This window comes from Gymnoscopelus microlampas (genome assembly GCF_963454915.1).
Source record: "Gymnoscopelus microlampas genome assembly, chromosome: 16".
Taxonomy (NCBI): Eukaryota; Metazoa; Chordata; class Actinopteri; order Myctophiformes; family Myctophidae; genus Gymnoscopelus; species Gymnoscopelus microlampas.
In genome coordinates, this window is record NC_139953.1 from 7,799,940 (window position 1) to 7,822,504 (window position 22,565).

A 22,565-nucleotide genomic window follows, 5' to 3' on the forward strand; every position below is an offset into this window, starting at 1 on the left:
CAAATCAGATAAGCTCGTCTTAGCCCCAAAATGAAATGATCTTAAATGATGAAGCCACAGGTTAAACCCACCATTATCACAAAAATACAATCTCAGGTCCCGCATGCACAATGTCCCGCCCGATAATGTTGCTCCGTAGTCTCCCCCAATGTCATCTTCTCACCCCAGCCGTGCTGCCGAGTGCAGTCTCCTCGCCCGGCCATCCTTCTCAAAAGGCCACCTTACCCCCCAAAGTTCTCTCCTTGTCCCGGTCAAAACCCAACCAAACAGGCATCACAGGGCTGGTCAGTGAGGATGAGTTTGAGAAGTTATCACAGGGCCGGTGATGTGCCTGCGAGGCAGCATACTTGTGTCAGCACAGAGCCGGTGTAGTGGGGTTGAATCGTGGTGTCATCACAGCGAGGTCCTCTCCTTGTAGATCGCCGAAAAGTTGTCGTCATGTCGTGCCGATGACCATAATGCGCCTTTGCGGTGGTCCCCCCACGTCGCAGGAAGATAACATGATCCTTCCATCCACCGCAAGGCCAAAATTCGGACGCCCACCCGCGCATGTCCTTTCGACGCCTGGCTCAGTATTTCTGGAGACTGGCGTCCCCAAATAACCAAACCAACGCGACTGCCGACAAAACCGCCATTTGTGGTATCTTTAAAACCACAGACTTACAGGTTTACTGCACTATTGAAGTTTGCCAACAACGCCATATTGTAAAGTTAGTTTGATGTTCCAGAGATGTGAATAGATGGTGAAGAATGGATGAGACATCACTCCATAGTGAGGTTACTTCTTCCAGTTTATTTCATCATAGTACAGAGTTCCACAGCCATCTCCACAGCCTGACGGCTTGGAGTCGCACACACACACACCAAGCTTACATTTTACAGTCTATATTTATGGTAGTGGCCACATACAAAAAGGAGGAGGTACACTTGAAATGTTAATGTCTCTATCTGGAGAGGTGATGGCATCACTCTTTGATCAACTTGCTAATCAATTCGGGTGTGCCAGGATGGAGACCTTGTGACTCCAGGTTAAACAATAGAAGATGTAGATTACTTTTCACACCAGGGCAGAGTCCCTGATTATCTATGCAAGCACCTGGTTCACAACACTCATTTCTATGAGGCTTTTACTTAGCAAAAGTAGATCCTGTAATCCTATAGTAATTCTAATATATGGCTTAAATGTGTATCTTAAGTCATGAAATATACCACAGTAGTCTGGCGGTTTTTGCTGTAGGCAAGGTTAGGTGACCGACCGCCTGGGGCCTCAACAGTCAGGGGGGCTCATGAGATTTACCCCAATTAAAAAAAAATAAAAAAAATAAACTGTTTTTCATTCCATGTGAGGTGCCTGGCGAGAACGTCACATTCTAGGAAATAAGCACACTGCTGGTGTGTGTAGTTGTAGAGTGGAGGGGGCCAGGGGGGCTCATTAGCTGTCCTTTTGTTATTTATGCTCTTTCAATGTCTGACTCATTCACCTGATGATGTGGCGGTAGTGCATTCAGTCTTTGTATCAATGCATTCAGACCAATCCATATGTTAATAGGGCTAAGTGCAGGAGAAATGCATTTTCATCCCACTACAACCAGACAGTTTAAAAGTAACAAACAAAACTTAGCTTACTTTATCAATGTGATGTATATTTCCAGCAACCGCTTGAATAAAGTAACTCCATTGCAAAATAAAAAAGCAACCGTATCATATCATCAGGAATATTAACCAGTTACCACCATTTCCTTAATGGTTACCACTCAAACGGTTAACCATGGCCTTCTCTAACTAATCAAAGACAAATAAATGAATGTGAAATGGCTATGTATATTATGTCTGGATAAACTCCAGTCCCACATACAGTGTACACATACAGTACATTCCATGTATCTAAGTGATACATTGTAATTTAATGCAATCATAATCACTTTTAAGTAGTGGTTATTATTAAACATGGCTCTTTAATTTTCACTCATCAAATCAATTTCTGTAGGCTTACTTTCACATTTTTAATGGATCCTATGTTAGTAAAGCCTGTTAGAATGATCAAACTCCCAAAATGCACCAGAATACTGGAAATGACATCTACTCTGTTATTTCCCCCTGCGTCTGGGGCAATAAATATACCAATCGCCATGGTGATTTATTTTACAATACAATCGTTTATAGCGTGTGTATTGTTCCTTTTTTATCTAGTTCCACCTATTGACACACTGCATATCAGCGTAAATGAATTGTCATGTTTGCAGTATTCCCACTGACGGTCACATAACCTACTCTCATGTAGCAGATACAACATACCATTGTCTTTTTATCCACCAGCGTCTTGCCATCGCCCTCATAATTCACAGGGAACGTCAGACTAAGACCTGCTGATCTTCTGTTTCTGGTCTCTCTACTATTTTTTTCTTTCGGGGTGCAGACAGCCGTTTGCAACTTGCGTGCTGGTTACATCATTTGTGATGCCTTGTTGAGCTCAGAGCCATTTAGAAAGTTGTCTGTCAACAGGTCTGGTTGAGTGCAGAGCATATTGTTGATTAAAAAAAAGAAAAGGCGAGTGTATCTTTCGGTTTGTAATGCCGTAACACCACTAATAAATAAATAAACTAAATGAATAAATACATTAATTAATTAATTGATTAATGAATTAAACTAATAATGTACATTAAAGCAAAGAAATGTGCTGCTTTGTGCCATTTTATCAGCTTGCGAGCCATTGCATGGCTTTCCCTCAACCTCTTTGTCTCTCTGTCTCTCTCTATCTCTTTCTCGCTCTCTCGCTGATCGAGCTCTGAGTAACATCCCTGAGTAATTTAATAACAATACACAAATATAATTTATAACACATGTTTGTAACCTCACGCACCTGCTAAAAGCTGGTTTACTTCACTCGTTAACCGGTCATTTTCCAGAGTCAGCTTGTTGTTGGAGGTGTTTAATTGATTTCTCGCCAGGATCACGTTGTTGTAGGAGGTGTTTAATTGATTTCTCTCCAGGATCAGGTTGGTGTAATTGATCTTTAATGGAGTTCTCTCCAGGGTCAGGTTGGTGAGGATCAGGTTGGTGTAGGCTGCCTTTAACTGGTTTCCCTTCAGGGTCAGGTTGTTAATGAGTGAATTATCTGCAAAAACAAATATTTTGATGATGAACAACGTTGCTACTGTTCACAATGAGGTCAAACATCTGAGGGGAAACATAGCTTTGAGAAGAATAAATCATATTCGTTTTTTCTTCAAGTGCATTTTAACTTGTTAACACCTCTTTATTTGTTTACTTTTCACATGCATGTAGTAATACACAAAAACACTCTACAGTAGGAACTAGAAAAGTGCCACTCCTCTCCGCCAGGCGGTGTTGACTACCCAGGACCTGCACATTTTAAGGCAGTCATAGCCAATGAAATGGAATCAGAAAAATCTGACTGATACATCTTGCTCAAATGACTCCAGAGATACCTATTTGTGTGAGTTTTGGACAAAAGTTGTAGGAGTAGTAGCAACAACACGTTTTTAAGAAAATCCAGTCTAGTAACCATTCTGTAAAAAAAAGGAAACAAATAATATTTTTTTTCAGAATTCTGTCTTGAGAGATTAGTTGTTCACAGACACACAGACGGACAGGAGTGAAAACAGTCTCTGGCCGTCGACCGTTTGGCCTTTGGCCGTCCGGCCTGGTGGAGACAACAATGAGAATTAAATTAAAACTTTATAGTTGACACAGCTCGAAAATGAGTGAGTGATGTGGTAGTTTAGTGACATGGAATACTCACAGTGCACAGCCTGGCCTATGATCCCACCCAGCAGCATAAGACACAGCATCCCCAGACACACAGCAACAACTCTGAAACACCTTCTCACTGTTTGACAAAAACAAGATAAGAGTGTAAAAGTCCTGTTAGCTAAACCCAACCTGACCAAACTTGAAATGACTTCTAAAAATACTTTTACACATCAAATGAATCACTTCTTTAACTGTCCAGGGTCCTCAATGTCCCTCATTCTGTCTCACTTTCTTTGTCAAGTCTGGAATAATATAAATATCAGCATACTTCTTACAAGTATGCAAGGCTTGAACTATTGACAACAAATGGTAACTATCTTGTATATTACTCTCCTGTCTTGATTAGCTTATCATGATTACTAGTAAATTATATATCCTGTGTTCAGTCAGATAGTATTTATAAAACTTAAATGCGAGTGTGAATACTATTTTATCTTCACATTTGGGCTCTGCTATTACAGTATATATTACACACACACACACGCGCACACACACACACACACACGCACACGCACACGCGCACACACAAAGTGGGAAAAGGAGGTAGTGAGATCAGTTAAAATCTTTGAACCCATGGTTTAAATGAAGGTTAAAAAGTATTTTTCTTGGCTATTTTTAGTTTTAGTAACATCCCTTACCAGACTGTAGTATCTTCTCTAGATCTTTCTCCTTCTTGGTCTTGGTCTGAAGATCTCCATAGACTGCATGGTCTATCTTTTGCAGATTAAGGCGGTCATAATGTCCTTCTTCAGACATTTCTACATTAATTCTTCTTGCTGTAATGGTGGTGTCATTCTCATAGTTTGTATGATCTTCCTCTTGGAGCTCAATGTTTTCAGAAATATTAGCTACAGCCATTTCTACTTCAATTCTTCTTGCAGGTATTTGACCTCTTCACAACACAATCTGTATCCTCACTGCACTAAACGTAGACAGCACTGTTATATATGTCATATCTATATGACAGCTCACACTCTGTGCACCAATGAAAACAAACCACACACACACACACACACACACACACACACACACACACACACACACACACACACACACACACACACACACACACACACACACACACACACACACACACACACACACACACACACACACACACAACTTTGTCTCTGCTAGTCCCCTCCCCCCCACACCTCTGCTAGGCTTTGTGGTATAATGCCTTTTCTTATGAGATGAAATTCTAAGTATCGACCACAATGTGTAGGCTGTACTAACAGACAACGGAAGCTAGAAGTGACCACCGTTTTCCTGTAGATTCATGATCTCTCTAAAGTTGCACAACACACACAACTGTCCATTATTAAGAACCAACACCAGAGCCTTTGAAGAGAATACATGTGGGAGAATAGGACAGGGTTATCCCTCTCATGTATTCATCTGGCTGTCTGTCTGTCTGTATCAGACATCTTTTAGCAAGCTATCTCAAAAAGATTTGCAAGTAAGACAGATTTTTACACAAAAAAAACACACGTACTAGTCCATACACCGTGCTGTGCGCAGACAAACAGACTTTTGGGTTACGCACTCGGTATGTAGAGTTGATACTCCACAACCATGAGAAGTTTACGCTGTTATTCCGACATGCTAATAACACAACCTGGATTCGAACATTGCAAGTGTCAGTCTGCGTGCTAGTGCTATGGAGATGATATCTAAAGCGCTGTCCCACTCATAAAATAGTCCTTTATAAGTTTGTCCTGGCGTGTTCTAGCATCATGGGTGTAAAAGCCAAGTAGGCAGCAGATAGAGATCCCATGTAATCAGGGGCTGTAATCACGACAACAGATCCCATAGCCCAAACTCTGAATCTCCGGTGTTTACACAAAAACGTTAATAAACAGCTTAAATTTGGGGGAAGTGAAAAACGGGCCACGTCACTGTCTGCATAATATGCAATTGATCTGAACTTGCACACAGGCATTGACTATTAGCATATTATGCTAATGGTCAATGCCTGTGTGCAAGTTCAGATCAAATGCTCAACCCACTGAGGAGAAACATGCAGAACAGACAGACTGACTGATTGACTGTCCGAGGTTTCCCTTTTAGATAATAGCATAGGATTAAAAGAGGGTGTGGCAATGTCATGTCACAAAAACAAAAAAATCTAGTGTACAACATTTTGAAAACAGAAGTTAAAGGGATATTTCTCTTTCAAAAAAGTTTTAAGTTGCTTGATTCAGTATTTAGATATTTATTCATTTTATCAGACACGCCCCCTTCCTATACAAACCCATTATAACTTCAAACGATGAATCTAACATGTTAGATTCATCAAAAACACCCGTCCTTGGTTCTGGTGACTCACCCTGCCCTCCTAATACGCGAGGGGTGTGTGTTTTTTTGTTCATTTATTATATTTAATATTTTTATTGTATTTAATTGTTTTCATTTTCCAAAAATAATATAAGAAATAAATGAAAAAAGTTATCGTAAAAACACGCGTATTAGGAGGGCAGGGTGAGTCACCAAAACCAAGGACGGGTGTTTTTGATGAATCTAAGATGTTAAAAATGGAGTTAGAAGTTATAATGGGTTTGTATAGGAAGGGGGCGTGTCTGATAAAATGAATATCAAATATCTAAATACTGAATCAAGCAACTTAAAAACGGTCTGGGGGCTCACAAAAGCCTGAGTAGACGATAAAATGACCTAAAGTTTTTTTTAAAGTGAAATATCCCTTTAAACAATATAGACCCAGTCCAGTACATACTTTATAGAAGTTACAAAAATGAAAGATAAGGATTTATTGATAAGCCCTAAGCATTTTTACAGTTTAACCCATTAAAAAGATTGTCGGCAGAACCTACTGCAGTCCACAACTTTTGAACTTTTGACTCGAATAATGTCCTATATTTTAAACCGCAGTTCACACCCACATGTCTGATACATGTGTCCAATTCCTTCTGCTGCTGTGTGTTATTAAAAGTGTTGCATAGCGAATGCTGACGGTGCCATGTCATTATTTAGACAGCCCATTATTCTGACGTCCCGTGCCCCCAGGTTACACTGCATGCCGCCACACAGGTTACACTACATGCCACACAGGTTACACTGCATGCCACACAGGTTACACTACATGCCACACAGGTTACGCTGCATGCCACACAGGTTACGCTACATGCCACACAGGTTACACTGCATGCCACACAGGTTACGCTACATGCCACACAGGTTACACTGCATGCCACACAGGTTACGCTGCATGCCACACAGGTTACGCTACATGCCACACAGGTTACGCTGCATGCCACACAGGTTACGCTACATGCCACACAGGTTACGCTACATGCCACACAGGTTACGCTGCATGCCACACAGGTTACGCTACATGCCACACAGGTTACACTACATGCCACACAGGTTACACTGCATGCCACACAGGTTACACTGCATGCCACACAGGTTACACTGCATGCCACACAGGTTAAACTACATGCTACACAGGTTACACTACATGCCACACAGGTTACACTGCATGCCACACAGGTTACACTACATGCCACACAGGTTACACTGCATGCCACACAGGTTACACTACATGCCACACAGGTTACACTACATGCTACACAGGTTACACTACATGCCACACAGGTTACACTGCATGCCACACAGGTTACACTACATGCCACACAGGTTACACTACATGCTACACAGGTTACACTGCATGCTACACAGCAGGGACGTGCACAGATAGGCTGTAGGTGGTGCTAGAGCACCTGTCCTTTGCCCTCTTGACCAGAAGTGCCCTTTTGAAAAAAATAAAAAAAAACGTTTTTTTTTTTTTTCAGTTTACAGCAGGGGTCTTCAACCGGGGGTCCTCAGAGTTACTACAGGGGGTCCGCCAAATCTTTATGTGATATGATTTTTCTTTTTACCATAACCACTCGAAACCTAGCCAAAAATAGCCGATCTACAAGCAGCTTGTAGATCGGCTATTTTTGGCAAAGAGGTATAGGTGTAGAGGGTGTGGTATCTTTAAAACCACAGACTTACAGGTTTTACTGCACTATTGAAGTTGCCAACAACGCCATATTGTAAAGACTAGATGCTCGGCCCCGCTATGCGGGGCCTCGCGTCTAGCCCGCGGCCACGCCCACGTAGCGCCCGCGGCCACTTGGCAGCGCATATAAGTGGCGTAGCGTCATGAGGGCCAGTGGGGCCGTGGCTCGGTCAGTGAAGACCCTGTAGCGCGGATGATATGTGGCATAGAGGGGCAGATTTTAAATCTCCAGAGGAAACATCCGTGGGCTACCATTGGTTCAGCGATGTGTGCGGTCGCCCTGCGGCCCCTCCTCCTCGACCAATGTGCAGTATTGAGAGCCCTGACGTCACAACATTTGGAGCGATGGGCACTGCACTCTGGTTGGTTAGGGTACACCTACTGCCCAGGTAGAACCCACTTAAAGGCTGGATGGGTAAACCCAGTTAGGACCCGCCTCGGTCCCACATAAACGTGGCTAGTAGGGGCCCAGCTAAGGGCCAGGTAGAAGCTACTTATACTCGCATGGGCATCGCAGTTAAGACCCACCTCGGCCCCACATAGAATTGCCTAGGTGGGGCCCACCTAAGGGCCAGGTAGAACACACGTATGTCCACAATGACATTGCCGACATGGGGTCCATATGGTTTAGCCCACCTTGAAACCATATGGGAACTACGCTGGCGTGCTGGCTGGAATGCAAATGCTGCATCATACCTGTAGTGTGTAGTTTGATGTTGTGTGTGTAACAGACATACCTGCAGTGTGTAGATCAATGTCCATATGAAAGTCAATGCCCAGCAGTGTTGTTTTTTCTCCAGCAGAGTTTCTAGTGTCTCTATCTCTCTCTGGAAGATGTTGCACATGAGCTCTGCAGCCGCACTGAGGCGCTCCAACACAAAGACTCTGACATTAAGCTGCTTCACACAACAAACATCAGCACCACGCTGCTGTTTGTCCAAAAGACACAATATCTCCTCTCCCACCGACGTCATGTGTTCATTTATCGACAGCCGTACAGACTCCTTTTGACACATTTTACCTCGTTTATCCAGCTCTCACTGACTCTCCCCTAATACAGTGGTTCTCAACCTGTCGGTGGGGACCCCCCACAGGCCAATGTTAAAATGGTAGCACTTGTTCCTCAACATAGTGTGAATGTGTGTGCAAAGTTGACCGCAATCGGACGCTGCATTGATGATTTGTGGCATTTTGTTCTAAACGGGCCACTCCTGCAAACTTTAGATGTGAATCTTAGCCAATCGGGATGGAATATGAAAAGTTAAACAGATCCGTCTTGAGCACATGACTATAGAGATCATGTGTACCGATTTGCGTGAAATGTAGATAAAATCGGAAGGAGTAATGTAAAGAAATATGTTTTACATAAGTCGGCCTCCTGGTGCCGCTATAAAAGGTAGATGTGAAAACTGCAGGGCAAAGGTTTTTCCTTGACCTGTAGAGAGTGCACATACAAAGTTTTACACAGATTGGTGCAGTTATAGGTAAAAACACATATCGGGCTGTTATAGCGCCACCATGAGGCTGATTAGAAAAATCTCAAGTGTAATTTCTTCCTGGGCATAGTGGGAATGTGGGTGCAAAGTTGCACGGAAAGTGCATGCTGTGTTGATAATTTGAGGCATTTTGGTCAAAACGGAGCAGTCCTGCAAACTTTGTAAGCCATTTTTAGCCAACCAGGATGGAATATGAAAAATCTGAAGGACACGTTTTTTTTAATGACTATAGAGATACTGTGTACCGATTTGCGTGATGTTTGGACAAAATATGTAGGAGTACTGTGGAAAAATGTGTTTTGCAAAAAGCGGCCTCCTGGTGGCACTATAACAGGGCCATGTGAAAAAAATGGGGCAGAGGTTCTGAATTGGCATCCAGGGAGTGTGTGTGCACAGTTTCGCTGCGATCAAGCCAACGATGCGGGAGATTAGCTATCCACAGACGGACGGACGGACAGGGGGTGAAACATACTCTCGCGCCATGCCTTTCGGCCTGGCGGAGACAATAAAAAAACGAAAGTAAAGGAAAAGACCATTTCTGCAACAAAAGTAGTCAACAAACTGTACTATATAACATTGGCCAAATTGTCAAATAATATAAGAGAGGCAAACATGTTGAAAATAGCCGATCTACAAGCTTACAGCGCCTCTCAACGTGAGGCGTTTTGAGCTTGTAGATAAGCTATTTTCGCAATATTGACTTGTGGAACGGAGTCAAACAAAATGGGGGGGGGGCGGCCGGAAAAGGTTGAGAGCCACTGCCCTAGTTGGACCGAAATTTTCTGAAATTACTACATTACCATAATGCAGCCTAAACGTGCGTCGCACGGGGCGGTCCTGCCATTACGTTAGTTACTGGAGTTGCTGTGGAGCTACACAGTTCTCCACAAGACACACAAGGCCACAACATACACCATGTACAATGGACTAACTGAGCAGCAATAATAACATTCGCCGCACGAACGTGCATTGTTGACAAAGTGATTGCACAGCCGCTGCAGGCATGACAACCGTGTTAGCTATGCCAGCTATCACAGCTCCCTGTCCGTCGTTGCTGCGACTGAATGTGATGGCTACAGCAAGCTCTCTGCGATGCCATTGTCTGGAAACTGCTCCTGGCATGACACGACCAATGAGAGTGAGCGCTGTCGTTGTTGCTAAGATACGGTGGCGTCTCTGCCCCATAGCTTGTAGATCTCTCACGCATGATTGGCGTAGGCTGCGTTGCCAGGTCTGACTGTTTGTATAAGCGATTTTGGGCTTATTTGGGTGCACTTTTGGGCTCGTTTCCATAGACCACGGCAGTGCTTATTTCTTTCCCGTGACCGATGTGGCAAAAAAAGGTATATATAGCACTTTTTGATTATTAGAGAAGGACACACATGTGAAGGTGGAAAATGAAATGTAGGAGATTATATAGTTTTTCATGAGCGATTTTTGTAGCAAGTTGTGAGAGAATTGGGCCACTCCTGTGGGCGGGGGGCTCAATAGAACCATTGGGGTTTGAAAGGAGACGCTCTCTGTTTGAGTGGTAGGATAGTTTGATGTTCCAGAGATGTGAATGGATGTTTGAAGAATGGATTGAGACATCACTCCATAGTGAGGTTCGTTGCTTCGGATTTATTTCATGGAACAAACAGAGTACAACAGCTTTCCTAGGGAGCCTCAGCTCCCCTCAGCGGCCCTCCGGCCTCTGAGACACACACTAAGTTAGTTACATTTCAGTCAGACTTTTATAGCAGTGGTCACACTTGAGATCTAAGAAGAGGTACATGTTGGTTGTGTCAGCCCTGTAAGGTGAGCCCCCACCTCCCCTGGCTCTACACATTTGCAACTGTAAAGAGCCAGGAAAGGAAAGGTTTCAGCCTTGATGACAAATGGATAGACGCACTGTCTCCAAGATAAAACAATAGGGATGCTAATTGTCACCTATCCCCCACCCAACCAGGCTAACAGCCACCTCTCTCTGGATAAGCTCTCCTGTCTGTACAGGACAAAGTGACTTGTAATCCTAGTACTTCTAACATGTGGAAATATACTACAAGGGAAAAAAGAGCAGACCAAGTAAACAAAAAAAAGGATAATTTACTTGAGCACCTGCCCCTCAAAATGTCTGTGCACGCCACTGCTACACAGGTTTCCCTGCATGCGCATTTGAATGGCCAGACATATAAAAACAAACCTTTAAATGCAGTCCATTTATCATACAGTAATAATCATAAAACACATATGAATGTATTATTTTTTCAGTGGAAAACATACATTTGTTTGTAGTCTGCAGTTTTAGTGTTGTCACAAATATACGTTTTTCAATCCATCTGAATATTTGCTGCACTATTGATACTGTACCAACCATGCCTCCTTCTACGTATCTTCTTGTGTGCATAGTGGACACCCCCCCCCCTCTCTCACACACACACACACACACACACACACACACACACACACACACACACACACACACACACACACACACACACACACACACACACACACACACAGACAGCCAGAGAACCACTTTTACTGCTATTTAGCACCATTTACAGTATATCTAGTGTGAGATATGATCTACTGGTCCACAAATTTCTACATAAAGTTGATGATGAAATGGACCACTTCTGTAACTGCTCACTTCTCTCTTATTTTTGTAATCAGTTTCCCAGGCTGACTTTTGTTTCCAGTCCACCCATGACATGAAGTTTGTGATAAAATATACCACTTCTGTAACTTAGTCATACTTCTGTTTTTTATCTTTTGTCTTCAGTTTTCTCCCATGAAGTGAAAAAATATGTTTCATAAGCATGTGCAGTACCATACTGTAGTATTACTGTATGGTTTGCAAAACAGACCTAAAATTTATAATTTACAATTTAGGCATTTAGCAGATTCTCTAAATCCAGAGTGATTTACAGCTAGAAAAAGTGCTCCTCGGAGCACAGGTCTCCGCCAGGTCAGGTACGTTATTCTGGCCTCCTGGTGGCGCTATAATAGGCCAATGTGAAAAGGGTGCCATTTATTCTTAGGTCTTTCACGGCAATCAGATACTGCATTCATGATTTGAGGCATTTTGTTCCAAAAATGTGTTTTGCTAAATTAGACCTGCTGGTGGCGCTATAACAGGCCAATGTGAAAAGGGTGCCATTTCTTCCTCGGCCTAGTGGGAAAGTGTGTGTGAAATTTCACGGAGATCGCAAGCTGCGTGCATAGTTTGAGGCTTTTTGTTCAAAACGGACCAATCCTGCAAACTTTGGAAGCCAACCATAGGCAATGAGGATGGAATATGGGAAATCGGACAGATCCGTGTTGATCACATGACTATAGAGATACTGTGTACCGATTTGCATGACGTTTGGATAAAATCTGTAGGAGTAATGCAAGAAAATAGGTTTTGCACAAATCGGCCTCCTGGTGGCGCTATAACAGGCCCATGTGAAAAAATTGGGCCAGAGATTCTGAATTGGCATCCAGGGAGTGTGTGTGCACAGTTTCAGAGCGACCGGGCCAACGGTGCCGGAGATTCTGCTCACAGACAGAAGGACACACACACACACGGACGGACGGACGGACGGACGGATGGACGGACGGACGGTAAAACATACTCTCTCGCCATGCCTTCGGCCTGGCGGAGACAATAAACAAGGTAAACACATCAAATGCATAGAGACAGTGTAGTGCCTCAGTAAAGTAGAACATTGTTAAGCACACTAGGTAAGGGGTGTTTGCCACCTATATATTTTTGACGCTGGTCACTGGTAGAGTAGTTAGGTAGGCAGTCTTTTGTTTTCACTATACTAATGAGTTAGTTAGTTAGTCGGTCTTTTGTTTCCCTAGCTGCTTTGTTTGTTATTTTGGCAACACCCGAGTCCTCTGGTAGTGGCTTACTACTTTTGTTTATGCCCTATGAATTTAGAAATGTAATATTGTAAATAACTTGCTTGAAGAGTAAGAGCACACAGCACCTTTTGCTCAAACCTTTGTTTGGCCTCCATTATTTGTACTTCCTATGCTCAACAACCTGTTTACCATCATTGTGTTACAAACCCAACCCTAGACCCTAAAGGCTTTCATAACATAGGATCATAGGTCAACCAAGGCTAGGTCAAGTGCTACAGGCTAAAGTGGAGTCTGAGGTGTCTTCAGATTATGGCCGAAAATTGGGAGTGAGTCTGTAGTTCTTTCAGTGGAAAACATACCTTTGTTTCTAGTCTGCAGTTTTAGTGTTGTCACAAATATACGTTTTTCAATCCATCTGAATATTTGCTGCACTATTGATACTGTACCTGACTGTACTTCTACGTATCTTCTTGTGTCTGCATAGTGGACACACGCATGTGTGTGCAGTGCACACACACACACACACACACACACACACACACACACACACACACACACACACACACACACACACACACACACACACACACACACACACACACACACACACACACACACACACACACACAGCCAGAGAACCACTTTTACTGCTATTTAGCACCATTTACAGTATATCTAGTGTGAGATATGATCTGCTGGTCCACACATTTCAACATAAAGTTGATGATGAAATTGACCACTTCTGTAACTGCTCACTTCTCTCTTATTTTATCTTTTTGTAATCAGTTTCCTCCCATCACGTAAAAAAAGGCAGGTAGTGTCAAAATATGAGATCGTTTCATAAGCCATGTGCAGTACAATACTGGTTTGTAAAAAAGGCCGTAGGGGTCTTGCCCTATAGATTATCATGCTGGGGCCCTTTCATTTGTATTTATTTTATTGTATTTATTTGATTGACAGGTGAGCTTTCACTACTTATCATTATTATTACTTTAATCACAAATGTGAGGGACGCTATAATTAATATTCCCAGGCTGACTTTTGTTTCCAGTCCACCCATGACATGAAGTTAGTGATAAAATGTACCACTTCTGTAACTTAGTCATACTTATCTTTTTTATCTTTTGTCTTCAGTTTTCTCACATAAAGTGAAGAAACATGTTTCATAAGCCTGTGCAGTACCATACTGTATGGTTTGCAAAACAGACCTAACATTTACAATTTAGGCATTTAGCTTGCTCCATGCTCTAAATCCAGAGTGATTTACAATAAACAAGGTAAACGCGTACTGTACATCAAATGCATAGAGACACATCTGTGCCTCAGTAATAGGATCATGGGTCAACCAAGAACCTAGCATCAGTCTAAACAGTGCAATATCAAAAAATTACATTTGAACCTTTACATAAGACTGCATGGTCGTCAAGGCTATGTCAAGTGCTACAGGCTAAAGTGGAGTCTGAGGTGTCTTCAGATTATGGCTGGCATAAGGCCAAGGGATAGCCAACGAAATTAAATAAAATCTGACGTGGCCTATCCTATGTTAAAATTGCCTAATGCGTGCGGTGAATGATGGGTCGACATCACAAGCGTGTAATATCCAGACTGGCGAGGCGCACCATTGCACCCCCTTTCAGAGGACCCCAACAGGTGACCTCACCAACACATTATGGAAGGGACTGTGAAACAAGCTGTAAGCTTTTTTGCGTCATCCTTTTGATTATGGTGGGTCAGATGTATGTTACATGACGACATATGTTTTATTTCTTGATCAATAAAGATATCAATCGATCAATCAAAGTGCTATATGTATATAGTGCTATATGTACCCAATGTTCCTGAAGGAACATTGGGTTGAGGGAACATAGGGTCTAAAAATATATATTTGGTGTAGAGGGTAAAACAGAGAGGACCTAGTATAGCCCCCTGGGGGAACCCCGGTCAATAATAGATATAGTGTTTAATACCATTTCAAACAATATTGCTACAGTAATAAAGCCTGCAGGTGCGGGTAAAAGCTGTGCTTTGTTGACCTCTTGTGGTAGAAATGTTGTATTTTCAAGGAGACAAAACTGTGGGGAATCTGCTTTGCTCTATTATTGCCAACATTTCCCTCCAATAGTGCCCTACCACAGGGGACATTACCAAATCGGATCCAAGAACTTTCCTTTCTAATAAAAGTGATCAACTAACTCTCTCTCTAAGTTGTATTATTTATAAATCATTATCAGCCATTTATCCTATTTAAATGAAAGTTTCACCACTATAAATCAACTCACTATTGTTCTTGCTGCAATTACATGTGATAAACCATGAACTCTCTGCCTTCACGTCCTCTATGTACTTTTATCCTGAGGAGCTACTTGGTTACGTGGTAAGGGGGGGTTAGGGGTGCTTTTTTAACCAGTTTTCACCACAGAGATGTTGTTGGGCTCTGGGGGCAGATTTTGCAAAATGTTCTCAGCCATGTTTGTAGTCCTTTTCTCACCGTGTAGTTTTCCTAAATCTTGTAATGATAATTGTAACTGATAATCTATGCATATATTTCAGCAAATCTTAGTTACACCTTTGTTCTTGTGAAGTAGTGTTGTTCTTATTCACTATCACTCTGTTAGACAATGTATAACACACTATAAACATACATGACCACAATACCCCAAAACCCCATAATTATATTACATTTGTAAATAAGTCAGAATGATGAACAGAGGTTGGCTATGGATGGATAGATATGAAGAAACTACAGACCAGACCAGTGTTGTTACAAATATGTTTATGTAAATTTAGGGCAAGTTTATTAGTTCCTCTTAAAAATGACTCACAAAGCAAGTGTTGCACAGCAACAACCCAACATGTTACATTTCACAAGTTTATGTGTCAATGTTCATCTTGTTATTTGGTCTTCTTCATTTGGTTGTTAAATATTCAGGCTCCTAAGATGCTTTTGTAACAAATAATCCAAAAAGCTAAGCTACATCGGTTCCCTGATACAACTGTGGCATCATTGCAGGCAGTGACATTAATGCACTTAAAGCCTCCTCCACAGTGTTCAACAATAAAAAAGTATATAATAAAAAGAAATAAACAGTATTTAGTATGTTGCAAAACACATTAAGCCAAAGTAAATCAACTTTAAATTGTATTGCATTTACACAGCCATAGATTGTGACCTGGGGTTTGTCTGTCAGAAGTCCAGGATTCATTTGCTCAGGGAGGTGTTGAATCCTGGGTCTCTGAACTTGGTGATGAACTTGGAGACACAATGGCGTTAATGATGAACTGTAGTCAATGACCATCATTCTCACATTGTGTTCCTTAGTCCCAAATTAATGGGAAATCTGTATTTGAGTGCAGATTGGGTAGAAAGACAAAATAAGGCAAGCAACAGTTCAGATTGCGACTGCAGTAGGAGAGCAGACTTACATTTACTATGCAATTTCCAATGTCCAATGTAATGGAAACCCCTGTCTGACTCAAAGCATTCCCAGTAATAACGCAATCAGCAAAGCTTTCTCTGTAAGGTCACAAAATCTAACACAAACTATGTTTACATTAATCTGTATTCACAACAACACTGGCAGCAAACTTTCTAGTTGCCTATAGGTCACAGGTCAAAGTCACAGGTCACTAGATACAAAGTTGACATCAATACATCTCTAGAAAAACTGCACACTGGTTACACCGTGTAATTTCAGACATAACAATTATAATAATAACTCTGCTTGCTTATACTTTCTTTGACAGTGTAAACATGTCTAAAGAAAAACAAATAACCATGTTAGGCCATTATAGTTGGTGGTTTGTATTAATGTGGTCATGGGAAAAATAAAAACTGAAAAAGGCAACACTTATGCCATATCATAATGTTACGATATATTATCCAAAATCTCATCATATTCCCCTAGATGGTATCGGCCTTCATTCTAGTTGAATAGACTTATTACTCATCCTCTTACAGAGGAAAGCAGAAGCTTCTCCAGTCTCCTGCAGCTATAATCTCTCATGAGCTGTTTTATGTATAGACGGTCCATGTCCTTTTTCTTCCACTTTCATTAAAGAAAAAGATTATTGAATGTATGGTATTAAATACATTTTGTACTTCTGTAAAATAAAATGTTATATTTGTTCTAATTTCACTACTATTTAACTGTTTAACTAAACAAAGCAGAACTCTAAGCTGCAGTGTCATCAATGGAGTTAAAGGGGTATTTCACTTTAAAACACATTTTAACGTCTACTCTGGCTTTTGTATTCTCCCCAGACTACTTGTTCAATGTTTTGATATTTGATATTCATTGAATCAGACACGCCCTTCCTTTATGAACCCATTGTAACTTCAAACTCCATTTTAACCATGTTAGTGAGCATCACTTCTCACAGATCCAGTTTCTTTTAGCTGAACATGATGAATCATACCATAGTCCATCACTTTGCCAGTAGTATGCGCATCCAGACCCAGCACTACCAGGATATCTCCAGTACCTGCAGAGTAAACAACATAATGTAGTTTTAACCACATCCACTCAGTCACTCACATACAGTGACTTTGATAGAATTATAATAGAGAAACTTGTAAAATGTCTTACCCTGTTCTAAGTAGTGATTGATCCACCCATGTCCATTGGCTCCGAGAACTTTTCAGACCGATCCAAGTTTCCGCTGATGGTACTTTACACCCATGGTTTAATCTTCCAATTAATTCCTGATCATTGGTACATGAACCAAAATTAATTTTCTGTAATAAATTCAGGTTTTCACTATAATCACAGAATTACATCACATGCACCTTTGTGGATGCTGGAGACACACACACACACGCACGCACGCACGCACGCAGGCACGCACACGCACGCACGCATGCAGAGAGAGATACACTGACCTGTTCTTTTTTACTGTTAATGATCACCAGATCTGCTCCCGCCTTCAAACATTCGTTTCTGCTTTCCTCCCAAGTTTTCTCTTCAGTAGATCTGTAGTAACAGCGGTCTCTAAACTTCATCCATCCATCGGGACACAACTTGACTAAACATCAAACAGGGTTACACTGATGGATTTTAATGCACTGATAATTGTAACAGTCTAATACAAAACCTGAGTAAGAAATTACCAGAGTAGTATAAATACGTCATTTGGTCTATTACCCAAATAACAGTGAGGCAAACCGTAGAATAAAGACTCCCTTCATCTTTATAGCATTTTACTTGTTGTTATGGTCAAATCTGTCAAAACATTTTTATTTGTCCTGAACTATATTCATTAAGGATTAAGGGCCTAGATTGCACCTGAGTATTAGACTTTTAGAGGTTGAATGGTAGTATAGACATTTCCAATACAATATAATGTGAAGCACCTGATGTCAGTGAGAGTGATTGTTCTCTGAGACTCAGAGAACACAGAGACGAACTTTAGTTTCTCCTAACTGTTTGTTGTTTAATTTACATCTCATCTTGTGTGTCCAAACCAGAGAGGAGGCAACAATGACTAAGTACTGCCACCACAGAACTGAGCTGTTTGAGATGCAAGCAGTATGCTGGATTACTGGGTCACAACACGTTGCACCAGCAGTAAGTAGAGAGTCAAGCCTTGCCACTAAAGCATGAGGAGCTGGTACTGTACGTGCAGTTGTGCACCCTCTCATTACATTGTGCTTATGTCAAAGGTACTATGTGTGTGTACAACCAGATGTAAGAGTAGGAGAGAGCTGCCTGCCTTGTCTGTCTGTCTATATATTTGTGTATATATATAATAAAACAAAGGTGTAAAGTTCCCAAATTTCACAGTTAGATTTTTAAACTTTAAAAAAAAACTTTGAACAAAGATGGAGCTATAGGTACCTGACACATCTTTTTTTAAGTCTTCTTAGCAGCATGCAACACAAAAACAGCCACTTTTAAAATAATACATTTAGTATTGAACTAGGTACTGTATAAACAATTGCAAACAAAATAAACAACTATGTTTTTAATGGGCTGGGGAAGGATTAGTGCACCAGGGCTCAATGGGCTCAGGGCTCTGTGTTTTACATTACAGAAGTCTCATATCTGGGGCAATGTACCAATCACCATGGTGATTTATTTTACAATATACGTTTGTAGCGTGTGTATTGTTACTTGTTATCTAGTTCCACCTATTGGCATACTGGGGTTGATGTCGGTGTAAATTAATTGTCATGTTTGAAATATTCCTACTGACTTAACCGCCTACTCTCATGTAGCAGATTATACGACATACCATTGTCTTTTTATCCAACAGCGTCTTGCCATCGCCCTCATAATTCACAGGGAACGTCAGACGAAGACCTGCTGATCTTCTGTTTCTGGTCTCTCTACTATGACATTAGCATAACGTGATTTGTTTTCTTTCGGGGTGCAGACAGCAGTTTGCAACTTGTCTGCTGGTTATATCATTGTGCTGCCTTGTTGAGCTCAGACCCATTGAGAGAGCTGTCTGTCAACAGGTCTGGTTGAGTGCAGAGCACATTGTTGATAAAAAAAAGGCGAGTGTATCTTTCGGTTCGTAATGCCGTAACACCACTAATAAATAAACTAAATGAATAAATACATTAATTCATTAATTGATTAATGCATTAAACTAATTATGTACATTCAAGCAAAGAAATGTGCTGCTTTGTGCCATTTTATCAGCTTGTGAGCTATTGCCAGAATGTAATAATGCTTTCCCTCAACCTCTTTGTGTCTCTCTCTCTCTCACGCTCTCTCACTGATCGAGCTCTGGTCTCACATCACACACAACAGAAACCATTGACAACCAATGCTGATTTGCAAGAACATCCCTGAGTAATTCAATAACAATACACAAATATACTCCTGAAAAATGTTTGTAACCTCACGCACCTGCTTTAAGCTGGTTTACTTCACTCTTTAACTGGTTGTTTTTCAGCATCAGGTTCTTGTTAGAGGTGTTTAATTGATTTCTCTCCAGGATCACGTTGTTGTAGGAGATGTTTAATTCATTTCTCTCCAGGATCAGGTTGGTGTAGTCGCTCTTTAATAGATTTCTCTCAAGGGTCAGGTTGGTGTAGTCGCTCTTTAATTGATTTCTCTCCAGGGTCAGGTTGGTGTAGTCGCTCTTTAATTGATTTCTCTCCAGGGTCAGGTTGGTGTTGTCAGTCTTTAGCCGTTCCCGGTTCAGGGTCAGGTGGTTAATGACTGAATTATCTGCAAAGGACAAATATCTTGGTGATAAACACAGTTGTTGCCGCTGTTCATGATGAGGTCAAACATCGGTGTGGAAAAATTGCTTTTTATAACTTGTTAACACCACTTTATTCATTGTACTTTTCACATGCAGCATGCAATAATACACAAAACACTCTACAATAGAAACAATACGAATTTGAAAAGAAGTCAAATAAAGGTTTGGGTTAATACTGGGGTGACCTTTATTAGTAAAAAAAATCACACCCTGTGTGAAGGAAGCGGTGCCTTTGGGGCGGGGCGTAACTAATTTCAGCCGTGCTCATACGCCAGGCTCATACGCCAGGCTCATACGCCGTGCTCATACGCCAGGCTCATACGCCCTGGACCCCTCTTTGATAAGCACTGGCACGTGTGGCCAAAGAGAGGAGAGATGGCATAGGCAATGTCCAAGTCTGTGTGTGTGTGTGTGTGTGTGTGTGTGTGTGTGTGTGTGTGTGTGTGTGTGTGTGTGTGTGTGTGTGTGTGTGTGTGTGTGTGTGTGTGTGTGTGTGTGTGTGTGTGTGTGTGAGCGTGTGTTTGTATGTGTTGCTTGTGTGCCGTGCGCATCCCAGGCTAAAACGTACATACGGACAAAGTCAAGTGTAGAGCGGTTGGCACCGCTAAAAATGTATCAGGCAACAAACTCCCTGAGTGAGTGATGTGGTAGTTTAGTGACATGGAATACTCACAGTGCACGACCAGGCCTATGATCCCACCCAGCAGCATAAGACACAGCGTCCCCAGACTCCCAGTAACAACGAGAGGCCATCTCACTGTTTTAGAGTGCTGTCCTGTAACAGAAAATACAGCTACTAGATGTGCAGCAACAGAGAGAGAAACAAGACTACACAAAGCCCTGCTACGTAACTACACCAGCTGTACCAAGGTGCTTTGAACTGACCAAGTCTCTCTAATACTTGTACACATAAAATAAATGATAGTGAAGGATTTACACTTGTTAAATGTTGTGCTACAAGAAAATCTGAATGAAATCTGAATAATCTTTTCCTGAAGCCTTGTTTTTGTACAGTACAGTATTTTTCCACTTTGAAAAATAGAAACTCACCCTGAGTCTGTCTTCCTGCTGCGTTGTCCCTCATGTCCTCCTGTGGTTCAGGGGCAACATCCACGCTCTCATAGATGTCCACCACTCTCTCCTCCATCTCTCCTCTGTCCTCAGTGTCCTCTCTCTGTCCTCTGTCTCCATCCCTATGTCTCACCTTCTTTGTCAAGTCTGGCATGGAATAAATATCTGTAGACATCTTACAAGGATCAGAGGCTTGAAATGTAACTATTGAGTGCAACTACACTATGTTGTATATTATTCTGTATTGATTATCCAAATAATAACGATTACTAAGTAACTACAGTATAAGCTTTTTAGTTTGACAAATTATGATTGTGTCTCTCTGTGTCGGGTTGGCGTAATGGTGTACTGGTGAACTAAGGAAGTACAAAAGGACATCCACAAACTCAGACTCACATTATTGCTTGTGCACATGCTGACACTACAGGGAAGTTGTGCATAATGCGTACGTTAAAAGTGTCATCACAGGTTGACCACAATGACTTTCAACAGTGGAATGACTTTCAAAATGGAAAGTTGTTTAACTTCATCTGCCTAACGTTCAGCAAATGACACATTTACAGCACAGCAGCTATCTATCCATCACCACCAGAACAACCTCTGACCAAATTTGAGTCCACAGCCCATTGATTCTCAAATTTCCTTTTTTCATTTCCTTTATAGCAGGGGGAAAAGTAGCACTATACCAACGTTTTGGCCAAAGCTCAGTGTTTAACCCATTAAAATAATTTTTGATTTTAGCTATATATGTGTGTGTGTGTCACAATTTTTCAAAAATACCATACAGTATACATGCTCATAGCGTGTAACTTCGTGCCACACTATGTGCTTGTAGATCTACTATTTTTTGAAAAATCATGAATTTCTTGTAAATCTTTGAATATATAATTATTTTTGAAGCAAACATTTTTCATTCAAATCTTTCCTTTGAGGGTCCCTGGAAAAAATGATTCTGAAATGGGGATCTGCGGCCAAATATTTTGGGAATCCTTGACATGAAAAGTTTTGAGCACCACTGATATAGCGACATATGTTTTTTTTCCAGAAACTGGATTTAGAAGAATGTGTCGAATCTGCCTCAGGTGTTAATGGGTTAATAAAGCGACACTCCTGTATCACATGTTGACCTCTATGAATAAAACCGCATAGAA

At 41.4% G+C, this 22,565-nt stretch overlaps 2 protein-coding genes across 2 annotated transcripts; both read right to left on the bottom strand.

The window, feature by feature from the left end:
• Window positions 1–2,852: 2,852 nt before the first annotated feature.
• On the bottom strand, window positions 2,853–4,642 carry LOC311062804 (uncharacterized protein; the record flags this gene model as incomplete). Its single annotated transcript, XM_084082022.1, has 3 exons — window positions 4,413–4,642; window positions 3,764–3,850; window positions 2,853–3,115 (listed from the first exon to the last, which is right to left on the bottom strand). Exons 1-3 carry the CDS (start codon window positions 4,630–4,632, stop codon window positions 2,853–2,855), a joined length of 570 nt encoding a protein of 189 aa, XP_083938148.1. The 5' UTR covers window positions 4,633–4,642.
• A 2,312-nt stretch (window positions 4,643–6,954) lies between these two features.
• Window positions 6,955–21,646, bottom strand: LOC311062805 (uncharacterized protein; the record flags this gene model as incomplete). The annotated part of the gene is made up of 6 exons (XM_084082023.1): window positions 21,394–21,646; window positions 21,017–21,118; window positions 19,983–20,306; window positions 18,008–18,150; window positions 17,741–17,830; window positions 6,955–7,017 (listed from the first exon to the last, which is right to left on the bottom strand). The coding sequence occupies exons 1-6, from the start codon at window positions 21,587–21,589 to the stop codon at window positions 6,955–6,957; spliced, it is 918 nt and encodes a 305-aa protein (XP_083938149.1). The 5' UTR covers window positions 21,590–21,646.
• Between the last annotated feature and the right edge of the window lie 919 nt (window positions 21,647–22,565).